Here is a 13,267-nt window from a genome sequence, read left to right as displayed (position 1 = left end):
GAGCCAACAGATGCTGTTGGCGGATGCTTCCTTGTATTTCCCAAGCTGCCGCCTCACACAACCACACACACTATTTAAACATGATATAACGGTAATTATCTGTTGTTTGCAGGAATATGTAACAGCTCTCGGTCCTAATTGCATTGCAGTCACACACTCTTTCCCTCTCTCACACACACACACACACACACACACACTCTCACTCTCTTTCTCTCTCATATCCACCTGAAGGGGAAGTGCGATCCAGGGGAGCGGGAAGCAGGAAAAGGCAAACAGCGAGATCACATAGAGGCCCGGTGTGAAAGACACTGGCTTGACGCTGCGTGTGTGGCTGCTGCTCTCCTCGCCGCTCTCTCCGGGAAAGACTCCCTCTGCCTCTTTCTCTCACGCGCACACATCACATCACGTTGTTACTTAACAATCCTCCCTCCCCCTTTCACCTCCGCTGCGATGTGCTGCAGGATTCTCACCCTTCTTCCTCTTCACCCTTGCCACTTCCTCCCTGTCTTTTTACAAGTTCCCTTCCTCCTCCTACCTCCGTCCCTGCGTCTCTCCCGCCTTTGTTCCCTCTCCGACCAGCTCGACCTTCACTCCTTTTTCGTTTTCTCCAGTTAGATTGAAATAAGTATTGGAAAAGCTATTTTAGAAACTATTACGGCTATTTTTAGATCTTAAAGTCCTTGAAGTTCCTGTAAAAATAAAGCAGGGTTGTATTCCGTAAAAACGTTAAGCAAACAGCGTCATCCACAGTTTATTTAACTTTTCCTTCTCTCTGCTTTGACAGCTTCTTCCCCCCTCATCCCCTCCATCCCTACCCTCCTTGTTTCTTGTTAATTCTGCCAGCGCAGTCTGTCCCTCCACTTTAAAGGAGCCATATTGTTGTTATTATCATTGTCTCTAACTGGATCAGTTACCATTAGACCTGAATCTTTCTCCTTCTGAGTCCCATAGACCGGCTCTCTAACCCAATAGAAAACCCATGGGAGCTGTTACAGATGGCCGACCCATTCACAATACACACACACACACACGCACACGCACACACACCGAGGCACAAACACACAAATTTCATTCTGAAGATTCATTGGCCTAATCCCATCACACACTAAAACAAGGACACGTGCGCTTACATACACACATCAGGCCTGTTCACAACCACTCTTATGAAATACACACACACACACACACACACACTGCTCTCATTGGAAACCCTCAGTTATTGGAGCTCACTAAGCAAATGGTAATACCATTTGGAGTTGATGGGACTGAGCCGTGCGTTTGTGTGTCAAAGAGACTATGACGGCTGCATATGGCTGTCATTATGGTAGATGTATGAGCGCGGTAAATGTCGTCCTATCAATGAGGTTATCGCTAATAGACGGACAGTTGAAGTCCTGGTTTCCATTTACTCAGCTCTCTGCGCCTCTCTCTTCGAATTCAATGCTGAAGGCCGTAATGGCATGTGATAAAAGGGCTTTGATTTCCCTTCGCTCTCCTTTTTTTCTTTTCTTTTCTGACCGCAGCGTTCGCTTTGGATTTCTGTGGAAACTACAGTCGGTGTACGTTAACTGGCCTGTGTTGCAAAACATGCTTTATTCTGAAAAATGCCGCTTTATTCTATTCTTGTTTTTTTTGCGGTCTTTTTTTCTGTTTTCTGTTCGTTATATGTTATTGTATTTTGTTTTCCATTCTGCCACTTTAGTTTTTCTACTATTTGGTTATTCATAGATTTCAAATTCATGTTCAAATGTGCAGATTAATGGAAGATACATTAAACTATTGACGCTTCATTAAAACAGTACAGATGGTAACGGTTCACTTCAGGGATTTAGTCTCCATAAAGTGCAGCAGAGGGCCAAGATATCGCACTCCCAAAACACTGGTGCCTACATTTCCCATAATGCACCTTGATTGTCTTTCTATGAACCTTTCTGCCTGGTAATCACCCACATCTTCCAAACTCCACACACTCTGTATCGCAGCCTTTTTGTTATCTGCTTGTCTTTAACAAAGCCTTTCTTTGTTGTTACTTAACCTTGACCTTTGACCTCAGCTATGAGGAGCGATCCCGATACCTAGAAACCATCGTGCAGCACCACCAGGAGCCCACAACGTTCGAGGATTACGCAGCTCGGGTCTACAGCCCCGCTCCCTGCACACACCTGCCCTCAGACGCAGGTAAGACTCTTCCTCTGCACCGTGACGCCACAGCATCAAAACCCCGGAGGCGCCGGCTGTGACCGAACTGCTCAGCAAAGACACACAAAAACAGCTGGTTAAAGTGGCCACATCTAGACTCAACGTTTATTTTGCTATTTCTTGTCCCTTTCCTCAAAAATCGTTGGGAGAATTTCAAGGTGAAGGCAGATGACATTAAAACATACATATTAGACAAACTAAATATACATATTTAGACTGAATATACTTAGTGTTTGTGAGATAAGACACTAATCAGGACATACATTATTTCTTTATTTAGTGCAATGCACACCAATCTACAGTAAAACTGTAAAGTGAGCCATCTGCTGATGGCAGCCTGAGATTTCAAAATATTCAATAACATAATGAAACTAAGATCTATGGATACACAGACGGTAACGTATCAACAATCAACATTAAAGCAAAAGAATAGTGTATCTACAACAAAAGCACATATAAAACACTGAAGGTAAATAACGTACAGCATCATTAAACAAGACAAATGCACATAAACACCAAATAAGAATGCAAAAACCCAAATATGCAGGTTTTTCCCACTTTTAATTACCAATGCTGGATTGTAAACTACCAACAGCATCTCTCTCGCGCTGCCTTTTGAGTGGACACACACACACACACACACACACATGCACACACACTGGCAGCTTACGGTCATATTCACAGACTCAACAGTATCTGATGAGTTCTGTTTTCGGTCCAAAGCTGCACTCGGAGCCTTTTTCTGTCTCCAGAGCGTCTCTGAGGAATTGGCTGACATCTGATCATCCTGTAGAGAAGCCAGACATGCACTAGGGAGTTATACTTCACTGCACGACCCTCATATGTATCCCGTTAAGTTTATTAGGCGGCGGCTGATCATTTTTTTGTCCATAATGTGTCCGGCTAAGTGTCATTTAAAATAGTACGCTGTCCTCCGACTCGCACATAACCGAGTTATTCAGCGCGGTGGTTATTTACAATAATTCAATCCTGCAGCTGAGCCGCTCACTTTTCTTGAAGGTGTATGAAGCATAAAGGGAGCAACGACATAGATATCAGCGTGACAATGGGAGGAACACAGTGACATGACAGTTTGCTTTGTTCCTGAGGTGGGGCAGGTCTTAATGTGTATAATTAATTACTGCTTTTTTTTCCAACTGCTCTTCAACTCACCAGCTATTGTGTCAAACATGTTAATATTGTACAATAATAATCAACCTGCTTTGAGGCTAAATAACATGAAACACAACCTGGGACTCTTATTTCACCCCAAAATGTTCATTTGGAGTGTTGTGTGTCACTGAAATCTTGTCAGAAGCAGTGTGTTGCTCTTTATTGTGTTCTTCAGCCCCAAACGTCATTTCAGAACACAGGATCAGGACTTTCGTCCGATAATAAGATATTAGGGCCTGTCATGGCCGCTCATTTCAGCACTCGATCGTGTCAATTTGCCTGATTTCTAATCTTTACATGCAAGTCATCTTGGCCAAAGTTTAGAATTCAGATCGGGACAAAATCTGGACAACTGTAATAATCCTGTGCTCTGAAATAGACCTTGCTCAAATTACAAACCCCTTCTCTCTCTCTCTCTCTCTCTCTCTCTCTCTCTCTTTCTCTCTCTCTCTCTCGCTCTACCTCCCTCTCTCTCTCTACCTCTCTCTCTACCTCTCTCTCTCTCTCTCTCTCTCTCTCTCTCTCTCTCTCTCTCTCTCTAACATCTCTGTCTCTTTCCCAATTTTAACTTACAGGTTCCCCTCCCTTAACAGCACAATGATCAAACGTTATTCTCTCTTTCTGTTGTTTTTTTAATTTTTTTTATTTCACCCTTTAATTTTTCTTTTTTTTTCTTTTGTTTTAAATTGCTTTTCCCTTTTTCCATATTCTTTTTGTTTATTTCTTTCTTCAAATTATCTTTTTTTTGTCTTTTTTCTTTTCTTTTTGTCCCCCCCTCCCCTTCCTCCTCCTCCTCCTTCAGATCGTATTGTCTCACTTGCCTATAGCTAAAAAGGTAAGCCTGGTCACATGATTGACTCGCCTCGTTCTGATTGGCTCCTCCTACTGACATTTCAGCCTAACCTCTGCTCTCCTCCGATTCCTCCACCATGTTGTTTCATCTCGATTGTTTTTTCTTGTCTGTCTTCTTCCTCTGTGTTTCCCACAGTTGAAGCAGGTCTGCATGTGTTTATATCTGTGTACTATTTAAAAGGAAGCGTCATTTTCAGCTCGCCTGTGTGTCTACTTGGGTATGACTCGTTGTGCTGTCGCGAGCATTCATTTAGTGGCACGTTTGTGTCCACCAGATGAACGTCAGTGTAATGTCCACTCTCCTTTTTGCACCAGAACAATCTAGACGTGTAAATAGCACTGCTGGTAAGAGGAAAACATATGTATGAATTGTCCTCTTTTATGCACAATACCAGCTTTATACCAAGCTGCACTCAGGGCCTTGATGAAAGTGAGACTTCCTTTAATTTTTTTATTTTTTTTTATACCAATGTGAGCTTTCTGCTCTTTTGCCTTTTCACTCACTCACTCAGTCATCTTCCTGTTTGTTCTGTTAACCTGCGATGTCTCGCTGACCTGGTGAAACTTTACCTCTAACCCTGTTGTATGCTCCTCTCTTCCTGGTTTTGATACGATGTACCGCTGTACACACACACACATACACACACACACAGGGTGTAACTTTAAACTAACATTTAAGTTTTGTTTCTTCTTCGATAAACTTGATTGTATTTTAACATTTTCAATAAGTCAGGTAGCGGTGGGGATCAGCAAAATGTGTTCTGTGTCGTCATAAATGTGTCGTCAGTCTGTCTGTTGTGTCTTTTACATTCGGTTCGTTGTTTTTCTCTTTTGTGTGTGCGCATGCGTGTGTGTGTCAACTTCTTATTCATTATGTTTATTCATTTTTCTATTTTTCTTTCTTTTCTCTGACAAACCCTCCTGAACGTCTCCTTTGTCATCTCCTCTGTTCATGCCTTCCCTTTTCTCCTGTTTCCTCTCTTCTTCCTGTCTATTTTATTTATTTCCCTTTCTGTTTGTGTTATGTTTGTATCTCTCCTCTGGTGTTTCATTCTTTCCTATATCCACCGTGTCTCCATCTTCTCGCCTCTTTTTTTGTTACTGGCCAACCTTTCCTTTGGTTCCCTTACCTTTCCTCTCCTGTCCTCTCCTTGTCTGGACTCTCCTCTTCCTCTTCCTCCTCTAGAGGAGCATAGTGTTATGTATATGATGGACCCTAAGCCACTAGACAGCTTTAACCTGCTCAGGGTGAAGGGGAAGGGCCTGAAGCAGAAGGTCCTTCATGCTAGCTGTGAATGGTATGTTTATAGATAGAAAGGCACTGTAGGTATTAGCACAATAATTCAATATTTTTCTTTCTTTTTTACTAATCAAGTTTTCAAAATGTATAGAAATTACTTAAAAAATAAAAAAAGGAAAAAGTTGTAGGCAGAAATGAGCATCTCCTAACTAACGTGTTGCTAATATCAGCTGTAAAGTCAGATGTGTATGCAGGATAAGTATAAAAAACATTTGTAAAGACGCTGTTTAGTCATAATCTGGTGTCGCATTCAAACTGGGTGTGTGTGTTGTGTGTTTTTCTCGTGTGTGTGTGTGTGTGTCCTGTATCTATGTGAGTGAGTTTGTGCAGTCTGGCTCAGTAGAACATCATGGGGCGTGATGTCAGTTTCTTATTGTCCCTTCCTCCTTTTCATTCTCTTATTTGCCTCCTCCCTCCTCTCTTTTATCCCTCCCTTCCTCCCCCATCGATCCATTTTCCTCAATTGCCCTTTGCCTCCTCCTCCACCCTTTCCACAGGCTCCTGCCTAGAGATTCTTCGGGGAGAAAGTCCGGCTCTTGGGGAGGACGGGAGCGACTCGGCGTCCCCCATGTCTCCTCGGACTAGCAAGAGCCGCATGTCCATGAAGCTGCGGCGCTCCTCCGGGTCGGCCAATAAGACTTGAGCTCTAGAAATCGCACAGCTCGCTTCAGGCCGATCAAGGAAATCTGACACTTTTTCGGTCCCCAATTTGTGTTTTTAAAAGTACAAGAAAATAAAACGTCAAAACAAGTCGTTGTGGCGAAATCCATCAGGAATGCCGCAACCATGTGGAGAGTCGATAGAACTGTGACGCTTCGTCACACAGCTTCTCAAACCACACGAGTATATAACACTGTAACTTTCTGTTGAAATTGCTCACATCTGCTGAATATATCCTTGGCTTTGCTATAAAAAAAAAAAGAAATCAAAAAGGAACCATTGCTGATCTTTGCCACCGTTGACGCAGCCGGACAAGTGCAGAACTCGTTCATCATAATCCGTGCCATGTTAGAAATCGCTGAAAGATGCCACGTTAGACCTGGACGAGGTCAAACAAAGTGAGGTTGAACGCCGCCATGTGAAATCTGTATATTTGTACGATAGTCAGCCCGCGTGTATGTGTGTGTGTACAGACAGAGTTTTGATATTTAAAAAAATAAAATAATCAAAGAATGCATTTCTGATCGTGTCGCATGGAGAAAGCAAGATAAAAGTATATTTTTGTTCTCGGTACAGCATTAGGCCCGTGAAGATGAAGGGTCAGGGGTCTGTTGCTATTCAGTCCTCATAAAATGTAAATACAAAAAACTCATTTGTTTGCTCGCTGTTGAATAAAATAGAAACACAATAGAAATCGCAAATGCGGCGACGCTCTCGAGCCCCAAAAATGTCCTCTACGTTTGAACCCGGAAGAAAATCCCAAATTTCCTGAACACGTGGGCTTGAAAGCTACGTCTGATCGATGTTATAGGGAACGATGGAGGGATTACTTGTCCTTCATAGCGGAGAGAAAGAGGCGCTTTTTAGAAAGAAAACGATCAAAGAGGAAGCACTCGTTACACAAAGTTAAGTGTTGACTATTTTCTGTGCTCATGCTGTAAAATGTGGACAAAGCACTGATCTTCTCATTTATCCTTGTTTTTTTTGTTTGTTCCTTTTATATATATTCTGTATATCTATATATGTATGAGTATGAATATATATATATATAGTAGATATATGAATATCTAAAAGGATGTGTATATAAACTGTTATGTGAGAATAGCTGCCAAAGTCCCACTGGTTTGTCCTCAGACCACATTATCTACTTAAAACACTACACTGTTTTTTTCTTTTGTCATACCTAGAAAGGAAATGTGCTTCTTTTATTTTTATATATATATATATATATATATATATATATATATATATATATATATATATATATATATATATATATATATATATATATATATATATATATATATATATATAAAATAAATAAATCCCACTCTTATGTTTAGACTCATCCCCGGTTCCAGTTCAGGATGGAGGGGACCTGAAAATGTAACACTACGTTCACGTATTAACCCGTCAAATTGTCTTTCACCGTTTGTGTACTGCAGGTTTCTCTTCATTAATGCTCTCATCTGTGCTTCTTCGGGAGTTTTATCTTTGTTTTTTTTTGTTTTTTTTTATCGCCACAGAACGTTCATCTGTTTATTCGACACGGTGGCTCGTTCTCCGCATGGCTTCATTTTTTTTCATCCCGGCCTGAACTAAAGGAAACGTGGATATACTGTTTGAAATATTTGCATTTGCAAATGTAGATCTGAGTTCAAGCTTTTGTGTTATGTATGTGTATGCACAACTGTATTTTCTGTTACTGTTTAATTGTCTTTTCTTCAGCCATAGCTTTGCTGTAGAGAGGAAAGGGATTGTCAAACCTTTTTTTATTATTATTTTAATTTCTTTAAACCTCTCTGTGGGGTCGTCACAGATGTGCCAGTTTAAAAATGAGGTCAAATTCATCTTGTATTATTTTGTGTGCTGAGATTTGAGTTGTCCCGTTAAATTATTGCTGTTACGGTTATTATTATTGTTATTATTGCCAAGCCTGAAGAAGCACCATTCATTGGTTGTGACACGTCGTCTCTTGCCCCACTGCACTCTGGGAAGGATCTGTACAATGTCGTACGGAGACTGCAGCTAAACCGCGCTCCCATTTCTGGGTTCAACATGACCTTTGTATTCACTTTGGATTAAAATACTAGACTCCATGTGACTGTTTGGGTCATGACGCTGTGTTTTGTAGTAACACGCAAACGAGATTTCAGATCTGTTTTCAGATTGTTAAAAACATCAGATGTGTCACTTAAAAAAACAAACCTGATTAGCAAAACCAAAATGTATAGAAAACCTAGGTTACCTTTAAGCCTTTCAGCATTATATGACAGATTCAAATCAACCTGCCTGAGGACAGTCTGCCCGCAAGATTGTGCAGGTTGAAGTATTAGTCGGCCATATTGACCCGAATCTGGCATACATATATATATATATATATATATATATATATATATATATATATATATATATATATATATATATATATATATATGGAGACGGGTGTATGTAACTACTGACTGTACATACTGCATGATGTCGGTTCAGTACTAACCGCATGTGTTGATCATGTAACAACTGTATCACACGCACACACACACTCACTTCCTTGAACTATGTTACGGTCACAACATGTAGTGTGTAGACGTGTAATGTCTCTTTTGGACACGGAAAAGAGCGCAGATGTGCGATGGTTGGAGTTTGACAATAAACTATTCGTACCACTTGAAAGCTGGACCCACTCATATATTGTGTGTGTGTGTGTGTGTGTGTACACACCAACTTTGAAACCACATGAATACGTCGACAGGGCAGGTCATCATACTGTCTTCACATTTATTGACAATAATTTAGAATAAATGTCACATTCAACTTCAGACATATCAAAATATTACTGTAGAGGCTTCATAGAGCCACAATGACATGTTTAGCATCATGAAGCAAATAGTTCAACAGTAATGTATAATCAATAAAGAGGAAATACTTCTTTTTTTTGCAGTACACACATTAAATGTTCCATTTCTGTATGAAAATATCTTGCAGCTGAGAAACTTACTGACACATATAAAAGGCATATTATGGTCTATTATGATTATTTTCTCTTTATTTTTTTCTGTTTGCTTTTGTATTGTTACCTGTACATAAAACAGTGAGGACATTGATTCTATCTGCAGTAGTTGGTGTGAAGAAGGTCACTTTCTAAATGCAATTACAGGTCACGACATATCACGGCAGTACGTTATGTAACACACTATCGGTTCCTCCTGAGCTTCTATGTCATGGGATAACTTTTGCCACAGAACCGTGTGGACCGTGAGTTCAAAACGTCTGCCACATGTAGAGAGAGAGAGGCCTGCGTCGATCTTTGCTTCAGCACGTTGGCTGTGAAATGACCCCCCTGCTGCTCTAATTAGTCAAAATCAAATTACCCTTTCTGTCAGACTTCAGTCGGCCCATTCACTCAAGGGTTCTGCTCACTGTAACGGTGTAGATACTGTGATTAAATGTCAAGTCATTTACAGAGTGTTGGGCTTGATTTGAGACGGTGCAAGATGAGGAAATGAAAAGCCCTTCTCTGTGCCAATACAGGAAATATATTGTCTAAATGAGAAAAGAAATATAGAAAACAATGTCTGAATTTTGATGGTTTTACTGGCTATACAAAATAAATATTGAGAGAAAGTTTGCTTTCCACACTGTTCATTTGCATCCAGTTTAAAGTTGAACCGTTCTAATACTGCTGTTATTTATATTTAATCATCTTGGATCTGTCACCACTCCAGTGAATTAATAATAATGTCCTTTTTATTTTCTTTGACAACAACAACAAAAGCTGGAAAGACCGAACAACCTGTAGAGGATAACAGAAGTTTATTTAGTAGCTTCAGTGGGTCTTTTAGTCCGTGTGGTTTCAGCACCATGGACAGCTCCAGCTCTACTGACACTACATGTAATTGTCTAGTTTTCAGCGAAGCAGCAAACGTTTTGCTTTTGGGTTATCGGTGTCAGGTGACCATAAACGATGTTCATAGATCATAACTGTATCTGTGTAAAACAATTCAGAAGTCAGGGTGCTCACTGAGTTTGAACGAAAACTCACCCGTGTCCTAAAGCGCAAAAGTGCGTTTTTGCTTTTTGACCACAACTGAACCCAACAGGCCTCCGTCCCAATTTACAGTAGAACAACAGCTGAATTAAATGTACTTAAGAGTAAATAGGTTCCTCGTGATGACAGTTGATGGCTGGTCGGTCTTTACGGCCGTACGGTCATCTGCAGCAGCATCACCTGCCGGCTCTCGGCGGGGTGAGACTTGTTGATGTGTCTCGCGAGCCCCGGGGAGCTGAAGAAAGTGGACGGACACTGCTTGCACGTGAAAATCTGCTGCTGCTCGCACTCCCCGCTGCCGCTCTCGCCTCCCTGCGCGTGGAACACGTCCGGTCGGAGTCCTCCTCCCCCCAAAGTTCCCGCCAGTAACTCGTCCCTCATCGCGTGCCACAGCCGGTGCTTGTCCCTGATTTCTACCGACGGGAAGCGCGCGCCGCACAGGTGACACAGGAACACCTGGCTCTGTCTAACGCTCGTTTCACGCGCCTGGCCGTACGGTGACGGGTTGGGAGACGCTCGCGCCGTCATCTCGTGCGCGGCCAGGTGTTTCTTCAGGTACGCCTGTCGGCGGAACTTCTTCCCGCAGTACCGGCACTCGTACACTTCGTCCTCCGGCAGCGACTGGGCGAACGGCAACGGCGGGTGCGGGAGAGACGGCGTGTCCGCGCGCTCGTCCGGGTTGCCGCCTAACTTGAATCAGGCTCGAGGGCGGGCTGTCCGGCGCGCTCGCCTGCTGCTGCAGGTCCAGGCAACTTTCGGCCGGAATCCGGTAATGGAGCGAGGGGTCGTAATGAGGGGGCGCGAGGCTGTCGCGTCGGGACCGTCCCGCGCGCGGCCGTGGAGCAGAGCAGGGAGGGCTCGCGTCTGACGCGGAGCTGTCCAGTGCTCCGTGGTGCTGGTTCGTGTTGATGCGCAGCAAGCTCGTTCTCTTTGCCCTCCATCTCTACCGGCGGCCTCTCGTGCGCCACGAGCCCGCGCGCCTCCTTCAACGGCTGGCTCTTGTTCGCCGCAGTCTCTCCGCCTGGGCCGTTCACCGGGCGGGGTTTGTGCCAGCGGCGGTGGGACGCCAAGTTGGCGGGGCAGCTGAACACCTTCTCGCACTCGGGACACCGGTACTCCACGCGCACTATGCGGGAGCACTTGTGCTGCGCGAGGGAGAACGGGTCGGAGTACTCCTCTTTACAGAGCTGGCAGATGTACTCTCCGAGCGGCTGGTTCCCGGTGGCTCCCGCCGACCTCTCCCGCGGCCTCCTCAGCTCGGGGAGCTCCTTCTTGATCCGCAGCCCCAACACCGGCGAGGTCGTGACCTCATCTTCGAAGTTGAGCTTTCGGTTCACCTTGGGTTTCTTCGGCGGGTGTCCCGCGGCCGGTTTGCCGGTGAGCCTGTTGCCGTTCAGGCGCTGATCCTGCTCGAGGAACGCGCGCTTCCTCGCCGCGTGATGCTGCTCCTGGTTCACAAGTGCCAGTGGCGGGAACAAGTGCACGTGAGCCACGCTCGGGTCGTACTTGTCGCCGTGGCCGCAGGACTGCGCGTTGCGGCCGCTGCCGCCGCCGCCGCTCGCGAGGAGCCTCTCGATGGAAGCGGACACCGAGGTCGGCGTGGAGCTCACCAGGAACGGCATCTCCGGTAACCCCGGCAGCGGGGAGGAGGGCAGGCACTTCCCGGGGAACAGCGGCTGCTTCTCTCCCTCCTCGTGGGGCTGGTGGTGGCGGGGGTGGTGGAGGTGCGGGTGGTGGTGGTGGTCCAGCAGTCTCGTGCCGACCGGTTTAACGGGGCTGCGGGACTCCGCTGACGTCAAGTCGCGTGGGGGCAGAAGAGGAGGAGGCGGGAAGAAGCAGGAGAAGCCGCTGTCGGGAGTCAGGACGTCCACCTCGCTCACCTGCTCCTCGGTCTCCGGTAATTGCGCCCGTCGGTCCGCCTCCGCCTCCAGCGCGGACTCCACGTGCGGGCTCCACGCCTCCCTGACAGCGGCGGAGTCTTCGCGGGACACCGGGAGCAGTCCAAACGGGAACGCGCCGTTATTGCCGCCGCTCCGGTCCCCGTGACATGCTTCAGGTTTGTTTTTGCTGCTGTTCCGCGACCGGTACGACGCCGGGCACCGCCGGTTCCTCTTCACCAGGAATCCTCGAGGCATGGTGGCGGTGAGGATGACGTGATGCTCGGCACCGGCAGGCGGAAAGAAACTACAACTCTTGTCTCGAGCCCACTTTGAAGTGGAGCTTTGAAGTGGCGGAGAGAGAGAGAGAGAGAGAGAGAGAGAGAGAGAGAGGGGGGGGGGGGGGGGGGGGCAGAGAGGGGGTGCAGGTGTGATGATAGCGCGAGAGAGAGACACACAGTGGTATCCTTGGTGCGCGTGTTCGTCTTTGTCTGTCGCGCGCACACACGCGCTTTTCGTCCAGGGTCAGCCTTTTGTCAGCTTTATTAGTTACTTATCAGTGTTAGCCTTTTGTTTAATGAATATCATTAAATCAATAGTAAAATGAACTGCATGCATGAGCATGAATGTTATTGTATACTTATTTTTAGTAATTTAAAGAAGCCATTAGAGTTAAATACCCTAAAATACAGTTGCAGGCGCTAACATCGTATAAGTTTTAGGTTGTAAAGCATACTCAATGCAGTTTTTTTTTTTTTTTTTGGGGGGGGGGGGGCGATTATTGTTCTTCTTCTGCACTTAAGATAAAACGCTACCTTGTTAATATTTAGTTTTTATTAAAAAATAATATATTTTTTATTTAAAAAAAGTTTTAAATTGTTTGGAGAACTGCAGTTTTTTAACTCATATTTTCACAAATAAATAACGTGGCTTCAAATCTCATTTCCGAGACAAACGGAAAGTTGGGAATTTTGGGGTTTGTTTATATCAGCTGTTGTGCTTAATGTGTGTGTGTGTGTGTGTGTGTGTGTGTGTGTGTGTGTGTGTGTGTGTGTGTGTGTGTGTGCGCGTGCGTGCGTGCGTGCGTGCGTGTGTGTGTGTGGACTATTCACACCCGTCTCACTATAAGCTGCACTAGCCGATAAGAGATCTATCTAT

At 44.7% G+C, this 13,267-nt stretch overlaps 2 protein-coding genes across 11 annotated transcripts in view; one reads left to right on the top strand and one right to left on the bottom strand.

Moving 5' to 3' along the window:
* Window positions 1–6,274, top strand: part of ralgapa1 (Ral GTPase activating protein catalytic subunit alpha 1) — a 52,973-nt gene extending 46,699 nt beyond the window's left edge. For 6 of the 10 annotated variants that reach the window (XM_068580801.1, XM_068580803.1, XM_068580804.1 and 3 more), the window contains 2 exons: window positions 2,054–2,178; window positions 6,022–6,274. In XM_068580801.1, the coding sequence (XP_068436902.1) occupies window positions 2,054–2,178; window positions 6,022–6,167 (271 nt within the window). In that variant the 3' untranslated portion in view covers window positions 6,168–6,274. Of the gene's footprint in view, window positions 1–2,053; window positions 2,179–3,947; window positions 5,547–6,021 lie in introns of those variants that run through there. The other 4 variants (XR_011077704.1, XM_068580805.1, XM_068580806.1 and 1 more) reach the window with 4 other exon arrangements.
* A 2,873-nt stretch (window positions 6,275–9,147) lies between these two features.
* LOC137787957 (insulinoma-associated protein 2) lies at window positions 9,148–12,393 on the bottom strand. The gene is given in 3 exon segments (XM_068580735.1): window positions 9,148–10,925; window positions 10,927–11,151; window positions 11,153–12,393. Coding segments are annotated over 3 exon segments (1,986 nt in total). The 5' UTR covers window positions 12,368–12,393; the 3' UTR covers window positions 9,148–10,379.
* Between the last annotated feature and the right edge of the window lie 874 nt (window positions 12,394–13,267).

Source organism: Clinocottus analis, unplaced genomic scaffold (genome assembly GCF_023055335.1).
Source record: "Clinocottus analis isolate CAN_PGR_092001 unplaced genomic scaffold, fCliAna1.0.p SCAF_17, whole genome shotgun sequence".
Classification (NCBI taxonomy): domain Eukaryota; kingdom Metazoa; phylum Chordata; class Actinopteri; order Perciformes; family Cottidae; genus Clinocottus; species Clinocottus analis.
Note: the sequence above shows the minus strand (reverse complement) of the source record. Positions and strands in the feature narration are given on the sequence as shown.